The sequence below is a fragment of the Equus quagga genome, chromosome 1 (genome assembly GCF_021613505.1).
Source record: "Equus quagga isolate Etosha38 chromosome 1, UCLA_HA_Equagga_1.0, whole genome shotgun sequence".
Classification (NCBI taxonomy): Eukaryota; Metazoa; Chordata; class Mammalia; order Perissodactyla; family Equidae; genus Equus; species Equus quagga.
The window spans coordinates 182,917,100-182,939,323 of record NC_060267.1 but is presented as its reverse complement, the minus strand read 5'-3'; the positions used below and the strand labels follow the sequence as shown (position 1 = coordinate 182,939,323).

Here is a 22,224-nt window from a genome sequence, read left to right as displayed (position 1 = left end):
TCATTTTAATAACTTATTTTTTCAGAAGTTAAGGAGACTTTTGAAATATAATTTCTATGTATTTGGAAGTGTTTTAAAAGTTTCTGTAGTCCATGCCTGGACAATTTGGGAGGTGTCTGCTACTTGGACAAGTGCAGACAGAGTCTCTGATAAAATTCCCGTGTTGCTACCCAGTGGCTTTGGGGTTTATATTAATGATGTCTTTTTATTTTCTATACTTTAGTCTGTCAACATCTGAGGTCTTGCTAAGCAGGGAAGGACTGCCCTTGGCCGGGTCAGCTGATGCCCAGAGATAAGCAACCAAATCACCTTTGGCACACCTTTCACACGCAATCCCACCAGTGCAGAACCCATATCCCACAGCCTCCTTGGTCCATTACTCCTTTGTCCTAGTCACCCTAGGACCAGGTGTCAGACAGCTAAGACAGCCACTATTCCTGAGAGCCCACTGAAATTATTCAAACTAGCGGATCCTATTCCTGTTTATCTTGCCTGTGCCTTCCCACGGAAACCACAAAAAAAGGTTCTTGCCCACATTTCCTCCTGCTCCCTCTGCATCCTGACCAATCCCGGTGCTTCCCCATGCAGTCCCCCATGGGGTGGTGTGTCCCCTCCTCTTGGCATACGTAACAAGCTACCTTTCCAATGGCAGTAGTCTCCAGATCTGTTTGCCTCGCCATACCTGAATAGTAATAAAACCTACATTTTAAAACAGGATTATAGATTCAAAAACTACCTGATGAAAGAAGATGGCTCACCTATTACTGGGCTATCGTGCACACAGCTCCCACCACATAAGGCCACCTGATCGCCTTAGACGTGCGATACTCACTGTGTCACTTACACTGTCAGGGAGAAATCTCAGGTAAGAATCTGGGTTTGCACTTTCTTAACATTTTTGCCACTGAACATTCCTCAACTTTTCACCCAACCCATTCATGATTTATAAAAATTCATTACATATTTCATTGAGCAGTTGGAGCTGTGTGTACCTAAAGGTTTTCTTTAGACATCTTAGCTGCTGCACCATTGAAGACAAAATTGAATATAAGCTTTTTATAAGCTTATTTTTTAATTTCAGAGATTAGAAAAACCCTACATCTTTAGTGTTAAAAAGAGCTTTCCTTTTTCAATTAGTATTAGATAACACTTTGGATTTTTGTTTTTCTTTTCTTTCTTTCCTTCTTTGGAATTTCCTTTTTATTTTTGGCAAAATTAAAACCTTGAAACCTCATTTCATTTCCCCTCACCCCTTTTTTATCTTAATGGTTCATTAAATCCTGAAGTATGGAAACCTCTTATATAGGCCACTATGTTTTTGTTTGTCATGCTGAATTTTGCATCAAATATATCCCAGGTGGCTTGTATACAATGTCCTGTCACTACAAGATTATATACTGACAGACTGATAATGATGCTTGTATCCAGGTTCCACTGTGTAATGTCCTTTAGAATCGTTACTAAACACGACTCGAGAACAGCATGTCCAGGCTTATTACAAAGTTGATAATGAATCTACTCTTCAGTAGCTACAAGCCGCATATGCTTCTGGTTCTCTAAACTAAATATCTGAAATATATAGTATTCTCATTCTCATTTTCGGGTCTTTAAAACCTGCTGATTATTGGTAATCTTTTGGCACCTAACACTCCCAAGCCTATGCTTAATTAATATATATTGACACAAAACTAAAAGCGGCGAGGAGACTTGTATGAGTCAGTACACCTTGTGGTTTATCTTGGTGAACGTTCCATAGATATTTGAAAACAATGTCTATGCTCCAGTTGTTGGGTGGAGTGTTCTATAGATATCATTTAGGTCAAGTTGGATGGTGGTATTATTCAAGAACTTATAATTTGCTCCTGATGAAAATAATAAGAATGATAATAAGTTTTCACATATGGAGGTATATGGAGAAGCCATTCTGGTTTAAATCTGATTTAGTCTAAAACTTGTTTTTCCCAGAGCGGCCTGACTTATGGCTCACCAAATGTGCATTGTACATCTGCTTCAAACATTTTCCCAAAGCAAAGGATGCACTCTTTAAAGATAGGGATGTAATGTCTCCCTATCTGACGCCAATACCAGTATTTCTTTAAAGATAAGCTTTTCTTCCCAGAGAACCAAGGTCAAGTTGACCTTCTGTGAACGAGCTAAACTTCAGCAAAACCTCTCCTTGTGACTTTGGGGGGAAAAAGAAATTGTGTTCCTGTCATGCTTGATGGATGTTCTTTGTTCTGAAATGGTATAAAACCATGCTGTAAACTACATTTGCCCAGAGTGCTTTCTTCCCTGGAGAAGGGACTAGTCCTCACATTAGCTCATTAAGTATCTTTCTTATTATCCATAGATTGGTTATTGATTACTTGTATCGACACTCCCTACTTGTTCTATCAATTACTGAGAGAGGAGTTTTGAAATCTTCAGTTATAACTATGGATTTGCCATTTCTCCTTTTAATTTCATCACTCTTTGCTTCCCTCACTTTGAATTTCTGCCACTGGGTATATACACATTCAAGATGCTTTTGTTTTCTTGATGAATTGACCTCTTTATCTTTGAAATATTCTCTTTTTCCTTGATTTTGTTCCTTGTTCTGATAGTTACTTTATCTGATATTAATACGGCCACTCCAGATTTCCTATGAATACAAGATGTATGGTATGTCTTAGTCAATCTTTTTACTTTTAATCTAAGTTATTAATTTAAAGGGGATTTTTCTTAGATTGCAGATGGAGCTTTCACTTTAATCCAGTCTGACAATCTTTCACTTTTAATTTGATGTATAGGCCATTTACATTTTATGTAATCATTGATCAGGTTTGGCTTACATCTTGCTATTTGATTTCTACTTATCCCATGTGTTCTTTGTACCATTTTCCTCTTTTCCAGCCTTATTTTGAATTGAGTATTTCTATGATTCTCTTTTGCCTTCACTTAAGGCTTATTAGCAATATCTCATTATTTTGGTGGTTGTTGTGGAGTTTACAAAGCAACATTTAGGGAGGTAAGAGAGTGAGTCATGTGAGTATCTAAGGAAGGAGCATTGAATACACAGAGATAGCAGAACCTTCATGATGAGGTTGGAGCCTCCTGGGATGTTTGATGAACTCAGAGGCCAGAGGAGTTAGAGTGGTTAGTGGTCAGTGCTTTCAGTCTTATTGAGCTGAGAAGACCTTGGGGGGCCTTGAATAGAGGAGTAACATGATCTTTCATTTCACAAAGATCATTCTGCTTGACATGTTGCACATTGACTTGAAGGGCACAGGGTGAAAGACGAGAGATCAGTTAGAATTCTATCGGACTATTCCCAGTGAAAATTAAGAGTCCATTAGGTCAAGGTGTCAGCAATGAAACAAGAATAAAAAAGGATCAAATACAGGGATTTATTTTGGCTGAGAGGATTCAATAATATCTGTGACCGAAAGAAAGGAACCAAAGATAGAGATGTGTTTCTTGTTCATTTGTTTTGTTTTTGTTTGTTTTAGCCTGAATAACTGGAAATATGGAGTTGCCATTTACAGAAATGAGAGAGATGAAGATTGGTAGTTATTTGAGAGAAGATCAGAAATTTGAGTTTGAGGTGTTTATTTAAATTCAACTGGAGATTTCAAGTATGCAAATGGGTAGATACTAATCTGGAGTCAAGAAGACCCAGGCTGGAGATGTGAGTTGGGGTTTCAGCTTATATATCATTGAAAGTCATGAGTCCTGAGACTAGAAACATTCCACTGAGAAGAGATCAGGGAACAAGGATAGTGCAGAAAATGTGACTGAGAAGAAGAGACAGATGGAAGCTGGGGGGGCGGGGCAGGCGGTGTGTGCAAGGAACTGATTATAATGACTGACTGTAGAACTTAATCTGAGTAGGGAAGAAAATTAAAAAATAAGAGCAGAATGAGGAATTGTAAAATTGGAGTATTGTGGAAATTGGGAGTATTAGTGGGAGTGACCTGAAAAGACAGCAGGTGACAGTTACCCTATTTGTTACTGAGTTTTTGTCAGTAATGAGGTCTAAGGAAGATCATAAGGGCAAATGGTTTGTGCAGAATGGAGGACAAGATCGTTGCGGGGGAGGTGCAAGTCAAACAACTTAAAGTCTATGTCTCTAGTTGTATCATCCATCCCGATTTTGATCCCCAGTTGTAATATTAGAGATAGTAACAGTGAGCTGAAAGGTGAAATCTTTGAGACACAAGAGCCAGTACTCAGAGGCCAGGAGATGACTACATAATGGAAGAGTCATTGGTGATATAGTTGGTCACCATGATACAGGAGGCTGTCAGGAGAGAGAACAGTCTGGCAAGAAGCCTCCTGGTGAGGTGGGGATGCCTATAATTATTCATCTTTTTTACCTTGTAGAAACCAAAAGTAGGGATCTGGATCGACTTTTGTACCAGAAATTTAACCTGTAGGTGAAGAACAGGGAATTCTTCCGTTGCTGTTGCTGTGTTAGTTAGTGCTCCCGCCCTCTACTGTATCTTCAGGCAGGAATTCTGGAAAAACACAGTCCAATTAATATCAGGTCATTGCATCATTATTATGTGCATAGCTTTAACAAGCTATTTTGTTTCATGACTCGTGTCCATATTTAAATGAAGCTTCCTATTTCAAATTAAGACTATGTCCACACATGGAAATTAACACAGATTATTTTGATTGATGGGTAGGTGATTGAAGGAGGTAAAGGAGTGGGACATAGAGACGCAAGTAAAAAAGGAAAAAGGAAAGCCCTGTTCAACTAACTGAATATACAAACATTACAATACGCAAATATCCCAATGATGTTCCATTGGGAACCACAGATACGATTCATTTGTACCTCCATCCCATGTAATATATGACCCCAAACATTCCTATGTATTTTCCACAAGTAATTTACGCCACTTATTCCTATGGAATCTGTGGCCTATCTGCTAGTTGCCTATCCATTCCTCACTTATTATTTTACTTGAAAGAATACTAATTTTGTTCAGGATGATGTGCACAGGTTAAAAAATCTGACTCCTCAAGCAACCTTGGCAGCTAAGGGTGTCCACGTGGAAATGAAATTCTGTCAAATGAGACATAAAATGAGAAACATATTGGGTGGGACTTCCAGGAATGCTACTGTTTTTCCTAATAAAAATAGAAATGAAAGTTTGTGATTCTCCCATCCCCCAAACAACACCTTTTTCTGTCTGACAATAGCCTTGATTTCTGGTGACCGTGAGAAGCCCTGAGCTGCCTTCCTCAGTGCTTCCTCAGAATTATCAAACGTTGCGTAACATGTGGCTGCTACAGTCTATTCTCCATAGACATGCCATAGACGGAAGGTTTGTGTCTCCCCACATTTCATATGTTGAAGCCCTGCCTTCTCATGTGGTGGTATTAGGAGGTGGACCCATGGGAGGTAATTAAGATTAGATGAGGTCATGAAGGTAGAGCCCTTATGAAAAGGATTAGTGGCCTCATAAGAGTCATGAGAGAGCTTGCTTCCTCTTCCTGCCTTCTGCCATGTGAGGTACAGTGAAAAGCTGGCAGTCTGCAACCCAGAAGACTGCTCTCATTGGAACTTGTCTATGCTGACACCCTGAGCATCCAGAACCGTGAGAAATAAATTTCTGTTGTTTATAAGCCACCACTCTAGTATTGTGTTTTACCAGCCCAAACTGTCTAAGATAGTCCAAGAACACACCAATTTAATCTTAGTTTTCCCTCTACTATGCCCATATGGACATAAGAACTTTCAGAGATTCAAATTATTCAATTCAGTTTTATTATTTCTTCCATGTCCTCAGCTCCACTCATCACTGCTACATGTGGAGGTACCGCCTCCCACTTCAGTGTTCCTAATTGCTCACAAGAATAGAGCTGCTTTTCCCTAAAGTACCTGAGAGATCACTGGCATTATTTTTGTTTCGTAGCACAGGTTTGCATTAAGAAGTGAATTTTATAGTGCTAGACATTATACTGAGGCAAACGCTTTGAAGAAGAGTTAGCACACAACTCATGTTAGTGCCCACCAGGAGGCATCTGGAGGCTCCACATCGCACTAATTGAAGTTCTGGGACTTCACGAGCCAGACAAGTTTGTTCAAAACTGTCTTCTCAACAGCAATATTACCAGGCAATCAAAAAACTAGGGCTGTAAATTAGAGATAGAAAAAAGGAGTAACAATAGCAAGAAAAAAATATGTGGGAAAGTAGATATTTTCTAAGGTATAGAAGTGAATAAACAACACAGAATAAGGAATAGAGGAGAAACCGCTGAGTTAAAAAAATAAACCAACAACGCTATAGCTATGAGGAACTTAGAAAGGTCACGCGGATACACAGCAATTCAAACACCCTTTGATTCTCACTAATTTGTTTCCTATCTTGAGGTTTGTGTATTTTTATGAACCACTGCTCAGATTTTTACTACAGATTTTCACTTAGCCAGTTCAAATACTGATTTTGTGTTCTATGTCCAATTTTAAATTCATGATAGGAAAGTATTCCGTGGAATCCGTCCTCAACGTGGTTATGGGTCACCCTAACTCCAGCGTTCCGAAGTCGGGAGGCATACATGAATCCATCGTCCCTTAACACGTCATGCTGACAGGTGATGATGTAGGTCAAGGGTAAACGATGCAACTTTCTGTCATCAGCCAACAAGGGGGATGCCCTCACGTCTAGAAACCCTGGATATTTTTTTAGCCAACTGAGAGCTACCAAGAGTTGGACTGTTATAAAATTGCCCTTTCTTAAACTTCTCAGGGAGCAAAGAACTCCAATTAACATACTGGAACAGATGGCTTGATTCCACTGGTACGTGCTGATTGAAGAGCATGGCTTTTTCAAGTGATCTGTCTGTGGTAAAGTATTCACTCAAGATCCTGACCCCGAATGATCTGGACAGAGGCGGAAAATGTGCGTTTTCCCGATATGATGGCAAGTCCATATCAAGAGACTGAAGGGCAGGATACATTAAAGACTGGGTCCTGAGTTTGATCTTGACATCTGGGTCATCTAGGAGCTGAAAACAATTTAACATAAGTTGCTCAAAGAATAGTTTTCATTTAGAAATATATTTTTTCATTTAAAAACAATAGGTTTACATGAGGTAAATTCAGAATCTCAAAAAGATAATCAAAAACAACAAGAAATATGTCTCAAAAAACTCTCCAATTTTCAATATTATATCTAAGATTGGGTGTCTATACTTAAATACCGTGAATGTAGACCAAGTGATGTGTACAACTTTCCTCATGGGGAGTGGGAGAGAGGACGTCTGCTCTGTGATCTACTCTCCCGACCAAGAACGGCAATCAGAGGAAACTGATTCTTTTTAAGCAAAAAGTTTACGTACATATATTATTATACCAACAGACATTCCTATTTAAGGGAAAGATCATGTAACTAGGAATTCTAATTTGGCTCTGACATTAAACAGATGAATCTTGGGCAAAAGTCTAATTCATTTTAACATTTATGTGTTCTAAATATTCAAATTACACTAGTGCATTAAGACAAATTTATCTACAAATTAACATGCATATATTTGAGGTGTAGTAAAATGTTCCTGTTAATTGGATGCATGTGTGTCCCCATATTTGGAGGGCCCTGGAATTTGACTTCAACTCTCTAGCCCAGAGAAAAGCTTCCAGAGCTCACCTTGATTGAACAGAATCCTTTTGATTGGCATATGCCTTTAGGGTGGAGAGGTCATTGAGTCCTGGGTTTATTGTTGTAGGGTTTTGTTTCTAGTTTTTTAAACATTTCGGGGGACTGGCTCCATGGCTGAGTGGTTAAGTTCACACACTCTGCTTTGACGGCCTGGGGTTCACCAGTTCGGATCCTGGGCACCAACCTACACACCACTCATCAAGCCATGCTGTGGTGGCATCCCACATAGAAGAGCTAGAATGCTAACAACTAGGATATGCAACTATGCACTGGGGCTTTAGGGAGAAACAAAAAGAGGAAGATTGGCAACAAATGTTAGCTCAGGGCCAATCTTCCTTTCCAAAAACAAAAAGTATAAAAAAAAACCTTTGGCCTGGCAATTTTTCATATCTTCTTAGCTCATTGATGCTTTCCAGAATACTTTATCCAGATTTCTAATAATTATGGGTCAGAATTAGTTGACCTGACCTACATAAGAGGAAGGGCTTATTATGCAATACAGTAAAAAAAAAAAAAACTCTGATGCTTGAGGAGATTAGGTTTGTCCAAGGTCGCAGTTAGACATTCCTTCAGCTCCAAAAATCTGTGTTGTCTCCTGATGTGTGTTCTTTGTATTCATCAATATGCCTCTCGGAGCAACAATGAGTAGGGAACATGGAACTCAATTTCTGGAAAGTAGCAGATATCTGCTCTGCAGTATATTTAGAACAAATCACAGAATTCACATCTTTCCTTTGGCCAGAAATCATGAGAAGGTTATCTTAAAGGTACCGGAAGCCAAAGCTTATATACTTTAAAATGTGTATAAAAGTGAATAATAAAATCAAAGCAAGTTTTGTTTCATTGCACAAGTTAATGTGCAATATTTGTGATTAGAGTCAATTATTAAATTGAAGACATTCACTTGCAAATCTCTAAGGAAGTTTTTCCTATAGCCACATTGTTCTAATCTATTAGTGCCTGGCTTATTTCTTAAGTCAGATAACCAGTATCAAAACCAATTTTACTCATAATCTATTAGACTAATTATAATTACGTACCATGTTAAACTGGTAACTAAGTGTCCAGTTTTAGCTAGATGTCATAGAAATAGGATGAAAATTAATATCTGAAAATTATAATTCCTTCCACAAGTAAACGATATCTGTGAATCTGCTAAAATTTTTGTCTATGGGCAATTTGATTATTCTGATAACAACAGTTTTCATGCAAATTTTAGCTTATTCTACTGAAGAATACTAAAATCATCTGATTCTCTAGTTACGGTGATTGGTGTCATTGATTGATTTCACAAATAGATCCATTAATATAACAAAACAGTGTGATACTTAGCTGACCATATTAATTTTGTTTAAACTAATGACTTACAAAGGGGATGTTATCATTTTATTAAAAACACTCTGGCAGGAGGTAAGAATAAAAGCAGCAGGCACATAAAAGTGCTTTCATATTAATCTCTATGTATCCATGATCTCTAATACATTAATATAATGACATAATGGCATTGATATTTTAACATTTGAAATAAATATATTTAAGTACAGGATATTTTCAGAAAATGAAACAAATTTGAGCACCATACCTGTTGAGCCACTGCTGCGGCTAAGTTCCCTCCAGAGCTCGTCCCAGAAATACCGACTCTCTCGGGATCTACACTGCACTCATCAAGCACATCTTGGCGTAAGAACCACCTTGTCGCATTATATACATCTTCAAATTGATTTGGAAAGTGATGTTTAGGCGCCAGTCTGTAGCTGTGGGCAGAACAACAATGTTCTTCAAGTCAATTATTTTTAATAAAAAACCGTGTGTGTGTGCAGCTCTAACCCTAAAATCAAAAGTAAAATTTTGCTTTAGCAAACCTGATATTTTGAGCCAGTACAAATTCAAAGACAGACTTTATCCTTATGTCAATGCTTGATGTGAAGGCATTTATGAAAGTCATTTTTACACAAGTAAAGGTTTGAATGCAAAACTTGGATTAGGCTTAAGGAAAAAAAAAGAAAACCCAGGTAATAATTTCCCCTAAATAAACTTCCCCAGATGTTATTTTCTTTGTAATTACTATACTTTATTAGTAAACAATAAATAGCAAGCAAATCTTAGGACTTATTCCATTCCAATTTAATCTAATGATCAAGTTCACATGTAGTTACTGGTTTGTTTTTTGTCATAGTTTCTTCATTTTTCTGTTCATTCCCATTGGGTTTATATTCTGTTATTAATTATTGATCTAGAGCGCCATTTTTTTCTTTTTGGTGAGGAAGATGGTCCCTAAGCCAACATCTGTGCCAATTTCCCTCTACTTTGTATATAGAATGCCACCACAGCATGGCTTGATGTGCGGTGGACCACACCCAGGATCTGAACCTGCAAACCCAGGGCCCCCAAGGCGTAGCGCATGAACTTAACCACTATACCACTAGGCCAGCCCCTAGAATACTTTTTGGAAATAGCTTTTGCCTGAATTCCTATATGTTATTTGATGCTTAATTGCTTTTAATGATGAATTATACCAAAAATATACTATACTAATTGCTTTAAATGTATTTTATCACCTAAACCTCTAAACAACTCTATGATATAGAAAATATTATATGACTCCCAGTTTACATATGAGAAAACTGAGCTAAAATAATATTTAACTGGCACAAAGTCATTTAATTAATTCTAGAATGAGGCTTTGAACTGGATTCCCTGACTACAAAGCTCTCCTTCTTATTCACTCTGTTAATTAGGAGTAGGCTAGAAATCCAGCGGAGGTCATTTGTCCATAAGATGCAATAGTTTAATTTTATTCTAACAATTTCTTGACTTCCTGTTTTTGATCCATGCTTGACCTAACTACACAACTCTTTTCTCTCTGACTCCTTTTCTGGTCATACTCAAGCTTACTTTCTCTATTCTCACCGTCTCTGTTTCATTTGAGACACTCCTGGCATAACCCAGGAGTGAGCAAGACAGCTGAGAACATTTTACTATATTAGGCAGCTGGCCAAAACCCAAGCAAACCAACAGTGCTCTTACTTGGTTGAAATGACAACAGCATCAAGTCTATCAGCCGTCCGTCTTGACAGAAGGTCATAACTAAACCAAGCTGAGATAAAAGAAAATAAAATCAGAGACTGACAAGTGATTCGATGGGTGTTTCCTTCAGCAGAAAGCCAACTACGACACCTTGTTCCTCACTGAAATGTTCGGGGGAAAATATGTCTAATATTGCATCATCGTTATGGAATGTGAATCCTTCACTCAGTGATCTTTTAATGCATGTTGTCTGCTCTCCTGTCCTTCCCCCCATTTTCACACTGGATAATTTAAACCAACTTCATTCTCTTTAACATTAATCTCTTCTCCCTTCATTCAGCAGGCATTAGGTGTTGAAAGTACAAACACATAAACATGAACGGCCTGACTTTCAGGAAGTACAGTCTACTGGAAACAGGGGCAGGGAGGGGCAGGCATACAAACAAAAAGCAATAATGCAAAATAGTAATTGCTTTAATGGAGGGATACAGAAAGAGCTGCATGGCAAGAGTATTAGACTTCATCAAAACTGCCAGGGGAAGATAAAGAAGAGTAAAGAGGAAGAAGAGACAGCGGAGACATGATTTCCGTATTCATATTTTCCAGGCAGACAAGAAGGAAGGTGTTTTCTGGAGTTTTTTGACCATGTATACGGGGTGGGGATGGGTCACACATGTTTGCTATTGGGCTTGGGTAAGTGCTCCGTTTTGTATATAAGAAAATTTTAAGTAGATAAAATAGCTTTTGCTAGTAACAAGAAGAGGGAGAAATCATAAAGTGCTAAAGGAGAAGTATCAGGATATGAGGTTGTCACAAAGGTTGTGTCATGTGGGCCGCAAAAAGGGGAGTAGAGATTACCTTGTGATGCTTCCAAAGTCAGGTGCTGAATAATCTTAAATTGTCAAATACAGATTAAGCTTTAAATTTTTATTTAACACTTACTATATAAAGTCATGCTTATATTTTGAATGAGAGCACACATTTTTGTGTTTCTATTTAATATTGAAATAGAAAGCATGAGGCAAATACTATTGTGTTCCAGAGCTTGCTGGTACTTAGCTCCTTTACCTTGGTAGGCATAGTCCTGTTCTTCATGGGTACTTTGATGGATAGCTTTCTAAAGAAGTGCCTTGGGCAGTAGGGACTTGAGAACTAACTGAATCATGGCATAGTCAGGTTTTGTCTTAGAAACATCACTTCATTGCCAGCTGATGACTGTGCTGCCTGAATTTATAGAAAATGATAGACAGGATCATAGCCTTTATTGCTCCAATTTACATTTCCAACCTACACCAATGCCTATCAACACCTCTTCTCCTCGAGTCCAGAGGAAAAGCTGGGTTCCTTCTCCCGCGTGTTGCCAACACTTCCCCTCTGCAGTGAATCCAGTTGCCTCCCAGATCCTCTAGGTCAGGCAAACCTCATCCCCCTGCAGCCCCGCCCCGCCCCGTTGCCTCAGTGCGCTACTTTTAACTGCCATCTTTACCTTTAGCTTATAAACATGGTCATAGACTGCCCATATATAAATTTAAAATATATGTAATATGAAATATGTTTATAGATAAATAAAATATAATTTTATGTTACATAAAGTAAAATTATATATTTGATAAAATATTATATATTAGATCTATTTATAGAAAATACATAAAATAAATTGAAAGTATACGTATTTTATGTCAAATAAAAATAAAAATACCTTTACCCAACTCTGTACTTCTTTTCTATCTAACACCTTTCTTCTCATTTGCTTCATATCTAAGCTTAGGGAAAGACTGGAGTAAGCATCTCCATTTCCTCATTTCATATCCACTATTCCACTCGCTTCATTTTGGTTTTCATTACAACATTTCATCATTTCTGCATTTAACAATACGTTTCTAAGTTCATGAAACACTTCTTCTTCTTACCTGAGATTTGCTACAGCTGTTGGTATTGATTATTCCCTTTCAGAAAGAGATTTAAAATAATTCCTATAGACTAACATACCTCCAAAGAAATAAATTTCAGACAGCTAAAGTGTTCTGTTTTCTGTGACAATGTTTAACAGATATATCTTCTTGATATGTTGGAGGCAACATCTTAATAAAATGTAAGCTATATGAGAAACTAAAATTTTCAACAATGGGCACATACCAGCACTCCCCGAGAACCAACCACCACCATGAATAAAAAATAAACCCCTTCTTAGTGTCTCTGACTTTCGTTTTGGTACATACATACGGACAGGAACGTTGTTGAAACTTGTGTCCGTCACAGTGACATTTTCATCAGATGTGGGTGGAACTTCTTGAAACCACATAAAGAACGTTATAACGTTCATAAAATGGGTGATTCCCAATAGTTCAACAAACAGACCCTAAAAGGAGAGTGAGAGAGAGAAAAAAATCAATTAACACCAGGTTACAAATATCAAATGCCAACATTGTTCATGAACATAGAAGTATGCATATATGCTCTCACTGGTCCTGGGTCATGTTGTCACAGGTGAATCTGAATGACACAGTTAAAAGTACTGGAGATTCAGAATCTTTACCACAATAGTTGACTCAGGTGAAAAAGATAAAGAATCAAAGAAGTATTACAACTTGGCAGATTCTATGCTTCCTACTTTGTGTACAAAGATAAACAAGGTAAGTTCTCTACTCAGAGAGGCTCTGAGTCAAGTGGGAGAAATGAATATATAAGCAGTTATAAAACAACACAACTGCACATCTCACAGACATGTACAAAGAACTCTGGCAAAGGTCAATGGGGAGATAAACTAGTTGCCTAGATGTGAGACCTGGGGAGTTTTCAAACAATAGGTGGACTCCGATATGAGTGCTGAAAGGGGAGTAGAGTTTGGCCAAACAAAGGAGGAAATCTCACTCTAGGCCAAAGGAACAGACAGAGGGACGCTCCTATTACAATTGGAGAAATGCAGGTAGTTTAGTAAGGCTGTGAAGTGTGGTCCACACAAGGATGCATGACAGAAAAGGGACGTCAAGAGGTGAGTGTATGCCAAATCATAACGGACTTACAATGTTGGGATTCCAAGAATCAAATAGCCTTATTCTCCAATCTTAAATTGAAAACATGTGGACTATGGTACTAGGTGATCAATTAAATAGCTGGGTCAGTCGTTGCCCCAATATATGAAGATAAAATAACTACAAAACGAATGAGCAAAATTGTCTGTTTTCAACACTGAGTCATCCCTGCCTTGTTCCTGAAAGGCGAGTCAGGGAGACACATTTCCCACAGCACCTTGCCAGATGAAACTACGCCACAGAGAGACTCTCACAAGATTGAGAGGGCAGAAATGAAGGAAAGCCATTATTTTCTCTGAGCCACCGTGGGCATTCATATGGACATTGACAAACATGTGGCTTTCGATGCGTCTGGTTGTCCTTCCGAGAACTACCACTTCAATGATGTAGGCAGCTGGAATTATCGGTGCCTTCTCTTCACCCCTGCACTCTCAAAGTTGTATATCTCAAACTCCACATTCTTAATCTATTTCTATTGTGATACTGATAGCAGTGTCGATATTCTAACAAAGCCATGATAGATAGAGAATAAAGTCTAGAAGGAGTTCTCAGAAAGGAGACCACTTAAGACACACGTTGGAATTAGATAACTGACTTGGTTAGATTTAAGTATAGTGATGGCCTTATTGCCAATGTAAAATGGGACCTGTTAATGCATGAAATGTAATAGCAAAACAATTATTAAATTTAAAATTTGTAATCATCCCTAATAAGGGAGAGTTTTGAGAGACCAAGTAGCTGTTGTAACAAAACATTACAGCAAAAATGATGAGTTCAAGCATTGACTGCACTTGAAAGTTTACTGAAAGAAAAATTATGTTCTCAAGTTTTTAGTGTTTCAGCTGAAATCACACTCAGTAAAGCAGAGACTCTGCACACCTTCCCTAAAAGAAATCTCTTCTCTCTGACATCTCTTTCTGATCTTCCAGATTGTGGAATTACATTGCAAGATGAAGTCACAGTCCTGCCAGATGTCTTAGTTGAATGTCACAGTTTGGTCTATCTTTGACATCTAAGTGATATTCTGAGTACAGGTCTAGAAACACTTATATGGATTTAGAACACCCTAAACTCCCATATCCTACTGAGCCTCCCCCAGCAGAAGCAATAGCAACCAGCCTCAGCAGCGGATGCATTCAAGGAAGATTAGAGGCCAAATTTCTATAAATTGTAGAGGAAGAAATCCAAAGCCCTAGGAAAATAGTAATATTGGATCTAATTTATTATCATAACCCATAACCCACCCCAACACTGTGTATTTCACCAAAGTCCAGAGCATACTCTATACTAAGACGCTGGAAATATATTCTTGAGTGGAACCCTGGCATCTTATAAAACTACCTGTGATGCTTGTCATCTGCTGTCCAGCAATGACAGTGGGAGATTCTGACATTGACATGGACTTTCTGATTTCAGTGGGGACGACGAGATTCCCAAAGTCTTGTAGGCCAAGCAGCAGAGATTAAAACCCAAATATAAGGTTTATGTAGCTGCTGCAACGAGCAGCAGTGTTGAGACATAATCTCAGAGATCTCTGTCAGCAACTAAGTGATCATGATGTCTGGAAGGCTGTTGTGGTTGGGCAATGGACTGAAGTCCGACTTAATCTGTATTGTTATGGCTTCTCACACAATTTTCAGAGCTAAGCCACTTCACAGACTCAGATCCCTTGAATGAAGGAAAGTCAGGGTGCCCTAAGGGAGGTCCATGCAACACTGTTACAAATGTGTACTATAAGTCAGCTTCTTAGCATTCCCAAAGAAAAACAAGACCTTTGGCTTGGATGACTTTATACTGGGGAAAGGGGAACACTCAGATTTTGGAAAAGGAATACTGGGCGCTGGTTCTGAAATGGTATTAATTCCTGGGAACTCCAGAGCAACTGTGGCCATTAAGCAGAGTGGGGGCTTGGGGATATCAAGTGTGAAACAGTGCGTTAGACTGATTCCATGTTAAAATGAGTCCAGTGGTTCTGAAAATCCACATTGTGTTTATTCCCCCAGTTTCTCTCAATGAGTAGTTGAATTAGTCATACTTGGTTACTGACAGTGTCCTTCCATTGGCTCCTTGTTCCATCAACTGGGAGACATTATGGAGGTCAGGACCATGTAGCAACACTTGAAACTGCTCCTCCCTACTGAAACAGTGAAACAAAGCAATAGTGCATCCCAGGGAATTGCAAAGATCAGTGCCACAATCAAAGATTTGAAAAATTCAGACATGATGATTTCTGTCGCAAGTCTCGAGGTGACAAAGATTCTCTCCTTGACCAAACACTAGCCAAGCTCCTAAGAGTCCCCTTCCCAACTAGGCATCAGCCTGGCCTATAAAAACTACAGACTCTCAACACAAATGGTTTCATCCACCCCCATCTCCCCACGTTAGAAGACTTAAACAAATACTAACATAGTTGCTAAGAAGGTCAAGCTCAAGGTCCCATCGCTAGGATGACCCTAAACCCCTTAAAGCGCCTGCCTGAGAAAGTTCAATGCTCCCCCTAAAATGAACTGTTGGTTCTAGCCAACACCTGACAGATAAGCCCCTGACCATCCTTTCTTAGAGCCTTTGCTAGAAGGCCTTACAATAGTGAGTCCTTCCTCTGTCCCTTTGAGATGTGTATGTATCTTTCCCAAGGACCTGAAAGCCCCTCCTTCGGAATGTAATTGTTAGGAAGAACAGGGCCGCTGTCTCCCAGCCTGTGGGACAACAGAATCTTAACTTCCATAATTGCCAGCTCGCAGACAGACCCAGACAGCCTAATTGCATTTACACTGACCAACCTTTGTCATTTTTCACTTCCTGCCTCTACTGAGCACTCACTTGCTGCCTGCTCTACTCCCAGTCTCCCTTTAAAACACCCAGCCACCTCTGTACAAATCGAAGTTGTTCAGGTCACGCTGGAGCCTCTTCCCTGTTACAAGAGTATATTACTGATTGAAATCTGTCCTGATCGCTTTAACCAAGGTGGTAAAGTGTCCGGCTCTGTTTTATTTTGTAAAGGGTGTGTTGACTACATAACTTGTGCAGAGCACAGACGAATGTCTGAGAAAGATGGTGGAACCATCCTAAACGTCTTCAGTTGGTAACTCCACTGCAGCTGCTATTCCAGATGTGACCTCTTTAATGGGCAAATCAACACAGCCCCTGGCATGCAGGGTGCAGCTTGTGATTCAAGAGGGTTTTCCTTCCCTACCAGTCAGCAAAGAAAGCAGTGCACCATCACCATCTTGCTTCCAGTCTGTGGGAGCCTCCTGCTCCCTGCATAATCTTGTCCACAAGGGCCTTGATTGTCTCTCTCTGCCACAGGACATCACACTGGTCCACACCACTGGGCATCAAGCTTATGGATCTGGTGATCAGGAAGTAGCAAATGCCACATATGCGTAACAAAGGGCGCATGGTAAACCTCATGGAAATTTAGGGACTTGCCCTTTGGTCAGGTTTCTGGCCATTGGTAAGTCTGGGGCTTACTGCAATATTCTTTCCACAGGGAGAGGAAGTTGCTACATCTTGTACCCTCACCACTAAAACAAAGGCAAAAGGCTGCGTGACCCACTTCAGATTATGGTAGCAAAATACTCCCAATTACTTACCCAGGAAGCCTGGTCCTCAGCCCGCTGGCTTTGAGCGGGAACTAAAGACAGGGGAGGCTCTGCCTCGGGTCCAGGCTGCACTGCAAATTGCTCTGCCCCCAAGCAGATCCAATGCGGATCAAAGGGTCTGGGGCCGCTGGGGTTGTGGTATGGAGCTCAGGAACTGGTGACTTGGGAGCAAATCCATTCCTCTTCCTCTGAGATATGACCCTGGCTTGCTTTTAAGTACTGGTAACACTTTATACAACTTCCCAATGAAATGAAAATGCAGCTGCCTTACTCCTTCATAGTCATCTGCATCCCTTTTTTCCTACGCTTCCTCATGCTTGTCTATAGTTCATAAGCACATAATACAAAGACAGAAATATATTTACATATAATCGTATATATATAGTGCATTCATTTATATATATGAGCATATATATGAGTGTATTTATATATGAGTGTATGTGTGAGTACACACACACACACATATCCTGCTAAGTTAACATTCCCCTGTGCGCAGATTTACTCCAGGCCCCGGGATTTTCCTATGCTGTCATACTCCTGTTTTCCCCCAGTTGCAGTAACTAAATCTCTAGTTTCTTCCTTTAGTCACTGTCTCTGTAACCTTCCAAGGACTCCAGATTCACCAAAACAAAATTGGCATCAGAGAAATAGTCATAAAAATAATCACACCTCTACATTTTAACTATTATAAAATTTATCATTTTACACTCTTTTTCTGATGTTCATTTTGGAAAGTTTCCTATTTTTTTACAGACTCCTACCCGAACTCTCATTTTCTCTTACATAAACTGTATTTCCTGCAGCCTTCCTGGGTTTTAAAAGAAAAGCTACACTGAAATTACATCTAACCTGTGTGTTTACCGTATTGGCAAATTCACTGAGCAGAGTCCCCTTTAAAAGCACTGGGAGCAGTAATCCCCTGGGATCCCAGAGGGAAGGAAGCAGAGAGGCCTCTGGGAGCAATGACGTCTCTGCAGGGACTCAGGCCAACCCGGGGGGGGGCGGTCCCTGGAAGGCAAGTTTCTTCAATGCAAGTGAACGTGATATAACTTCACATAATGTACTGGATGTTCACTATGTGCAAAGCACAGTGCTAGAAAGCAGGATTAATGCAAGATGCCTGTGATATAGGTCCCAGCCTTCATGGACCATTGGTAAAAATGGACATTCACACAATCTCCAGTAAAAGGCAGAATGAAGAAAGACCTTGAACAGGTACTCAGGTAGGACGAGGGGGGCATCGATTCTCACCGACCAACACAAAGGAAGTTTCTGATGGGCGCTCCACTGATCTCAGAATCAACATTAGATCTGAAAAATTATGAGTTTAAAATTTTTATATTTAATGAGAAAGGAGAGAAAATTTGATCAAAGACCAGAAGGACAGGAATTTCAAAGGTGCTTATGAAAAGCACTTTATCTGGAAGCTAACCAACTTTCTTGGACTATATGGCTGAATCTATACTGGGAACCAGTAAGGCTGCACTGTGGGGAGCTATTTTCAGAGCACAGTTGTCCATTCTTTCTTTGTAAGTATTAACAAGCAGCTTAACGTGTTATAACTAGCCAACAACAACATAAATGATATAAATGGATCATTAAATATAATCATCAAATAAATCACTTAAAACAATACTTTTTTTTAAAATGTGGGCATTTTGGAACATAATCTAAGAGTTAAACTGACAATGATCTATTTATAATTTTCTACTTCATATATTGAAAGGTCATTTCCAGTTATTCTGTATTATTTAATTTCGTGTCTCAGACTAATTTGATTGAAAAGCAATAATGTTATGATATAGACATATATTCAGGAGTTGCCTCAAACCTAGAAGCTTCAAACTGTCCCAGTGCAACTAAGAAAAACCTTACAACCCAGTTTAAGGGCAGAAAACACTTTTCATAGGTGCATATAATCCCGAGCCTGAGATAAATCCGATGGTGTTATTTACTTGCAGTGTTCTTTGTTACCAAGCCTACATGCAACCTCAGGGACCTTCAGGGTACTGCTGAGAAGTCTAGGGGAACTGGCATTGTCGTTACCCATATTTGATATTCCTGTCCTAGGAGATAAGGCTGCATCCCAGGTCAGTCAACAGTTGATTCCATTCCATGACTCCCACTGGTCTCCATCACTGAATTATTAAAAGTTTGTCTTGCCATTCTTTATCTTATGCTCAAATTGATGGGTCGAGCACAGAGTAGGACCAGACAACATTAAGTTCCAGTAAGAAGTTGTTAAGGTTTGTTTCTTTGGGGAGAGGAGAGGAGGATGGGAGAAAATTTGACAACTTCATCAGTAGATAATGGGCTTTGTAAGGACTTTGGAAAGATGCCATATTGTATGGTAATCTCATACACCTAGCAAACAAATTAGATTTTTTCTTTAAAAAAAGGCATGAGGGCTTTAAGGTAAACCTACACTTTTCTTCTGTAGGAAAGCACACAGAGCAAGAAAGAAAACAGCAAATAAATAATCACAAAGATAAACTCCATTTCTTCCAAGAACCAAGAGTCACAGAAAACTCGTGAACTACAAATTACGTGCAGTATTGGACCAAAGCAGCCAAAACCAGCAGAACTGCCCAGAAAACCTTGGTGTTAGCACAGTATGAAAGGCCAGAAAGGAGAGCAAAGGGCCCTAAAAGTGGCAGATCCTAGAAAAAGACAAGAAATATCTACTCCCAGAATGAAAGAGCTTCTGCACAATCAAAGCTTCCCAGGAGCAGGACAGGAAGGAACCGGCCTGATGGCGAGAGACACAGCCCTTGAAACGCAGAGCCACCCAGGAGGGTCCCAGGAAACTGAGCTGAGAAGGAACTTCCAAGGGGAGGGCTACACTGGGAGGGCGTGGCCGGATCCTTTGCTAACAGCTGTCAGTGAGGGACCAGGGCATTCAGGAGAGCTGGAGAGGAAGAATAGGTGAGAATTTCCAGGTATCCAGGCACAGAAACAAACTGTAGCAATACGAGTCCTTGAGCACAAAAACCACTGAAAGAAAAATGTCTTGACCCTACCTCTGCTCCCCAGCACATTCTTGAAATAGCTTGTCCAAGAAAACTCATCTCATTCAAATAAAAATAACACAAAAGTTGTATTCACAACATTTAATCAAGGTGTTATGTTCTATAAAAAATAGCAAGGCTCCAACACACGAAGAAAACAAACTAGAAAAAAGTTGCTACAAGGCAGATGCAATGAGTTACACGATATTGTAAAAGGAATTTTTAAAATAACATAAGAAGAAATATTACGAAGCAGAAAGACACATCTCCAAGGAAGATACAGCGATATCCGGAGGGGATCCCTAGTCAAAATGACGGGAGACCGAAAACTGGTCCCGTAGAACTCAGAAAAAGAAGAGAAGAAGAAAAACAAAATAATCTCAGAAAGAAACACCAAATTAAAAGAAACCCAAGGTAGTCTATCTGATAGAAATAAGAAAAGCAAACAAAAGGAAAGAAAAACGAAGAAAAAGATTAAAAAGTACTAAAGAGAAAACGACCTTGCTTTAGAAGACACACAAAGAGGACTATATGTGTGTACAAAGGTGTGTATATAAATATATATACACATAATTTACCCAAATACTGAGAAATCAAAACAATGAACCAAAATAACTATTTTTAAATACAATTCAAGAATAATTTTTTTTTCCTTTGCTGAGGAAGTTTCACCCTGAGCTAACATCTGTTGCCAATCTTCCTCTATTTTGTACATGAGCCGCCATCACAGCATGGACACTGATGGATAAATGGTGTATGTCTGCACCCGGGGGCCAAAGCTAGGCTGCCGAAGCAGAGCACACCAAACTTAACCACTAGGCCCCTGGGGCTGGCCCAAGAATAACTTTTAAAAAATTAAGACTTGAAATTCTATTCTAGTGAGATTGACCCAAATTCAGCTACAACCTATGTCCTAATAGAATACTAAAAGATGATCAAATCACTAATAAGAAAATGAAAATAAGACATGTATCACACTTATTCAGAGCGACATTAAATGTCAGAAGAGAGTGTTAAAACACCTAAAACAATACACAAGGAAAGATAAAACGAGCTAAGTGTTATAATACCCAGGCTAACTCTACTTGAATTTTCTTTTCTTTTCTTTTCTTTTTTTTTTTTTCGGTACAGGAAGGCAATTTGCTACAGAGAAGCTTAAGAGAGATAACATATGGTTTCCCTTCCAAGCAATGAGTTTCACTGGAAACGAACCGCGGGTCTCCCAGGACCAGCCACGGACACCCGGTGGGCAGCCAGCCAGCAGCTGCCCTTCACCTCAGCAGCTCAACCTCGACAGCTGGAAGTCACACACGTCCATTTTCCCTTGGCTTTTTACCAGTGACCTGTTTACAACTATTTCAGTGAGAACGTATTTTCATGTCTGAATACAAGATTATGGCCTAGAATTCTCTAAGTAATCACAATACTGCTAAATTCTTCCATTTCCGAAGTTCATACTTTAAAATGCCGCATTCTGGCAGCATTCGTGCCGTAAAACTCACAATAAGACCTTTTGTTTTTCCCAGCCAGCATGTTTTGCCTTTTAATATTTAAAATCAGAACTATTGACTACTTCCTCCATATTCGTTCTGTTAGGAGTCTGCATTAAGGAAGAGTTAAATTGCAAAAAAGCTTTTACAATCAGCAAGCAAACTTTAAGAGCAGAATTTCCAAGACAGTAGAAATTCTAAAAAATAATGAAACAGAAAATTACTTTTCTTCTGATTAAACTGTTAAATATTCAGAGTCGATAAAATTCTATACTTACCAGATTTCTTATACTTCTCGAAACCGTGTCCACCCACACCAGTCTCCATGGTTCCTCAATGTTATCTGGTAGAGGGGTGTAGACGTAATATGCCCCGAGGATGCCCATGGTCAGGAGCAAAATAGTCTTTCTTCCCAT

General features: G+C 39.3%; 2 protein-coding genes across 3 annotated transcripts in view; both read right to left on the bottom strand.

Moving 5' to 3' along the window:
- Positions 1-6,904, bottom strand: part of LOC124242074 (endogenous retrovirus group K member 5 Gag polyprotein) — a 26,681-nt gene extending 19,777 nt beyond the window's left edge. For both annotated transcript variants that reach the window (XM_046666626.1, XM_046666635.1), the window contains exons 1-2: positions 6,767-6,904; positions 4,356-4,496 (exon numbers count right to left, since the gene is read on the bottom strand). The gene's annotated coding sequence lies outside the window, so the exon portion shown is untranslated. The remainder of the gene's footprint in view (positions 1-4,355; positions 4,497-6,766) is intronic.
- LOC124242109 (arylacetamide deacetylase-like) lies at positions 4,535-22,224 on the bottom strand. Its single transcript, XM_046666717.1, is given in 6 exon segments — positions 4,535-6,677; positions 6,679-6,999; positions 9,232-9,403; positions 10,677-10,746; positions 12,813-13,035; positions 22,087-22,224. Coding segments are annotated over 6 exon segments (1,200 nt in total). The 3' UTR covers positions 4,535-6,401.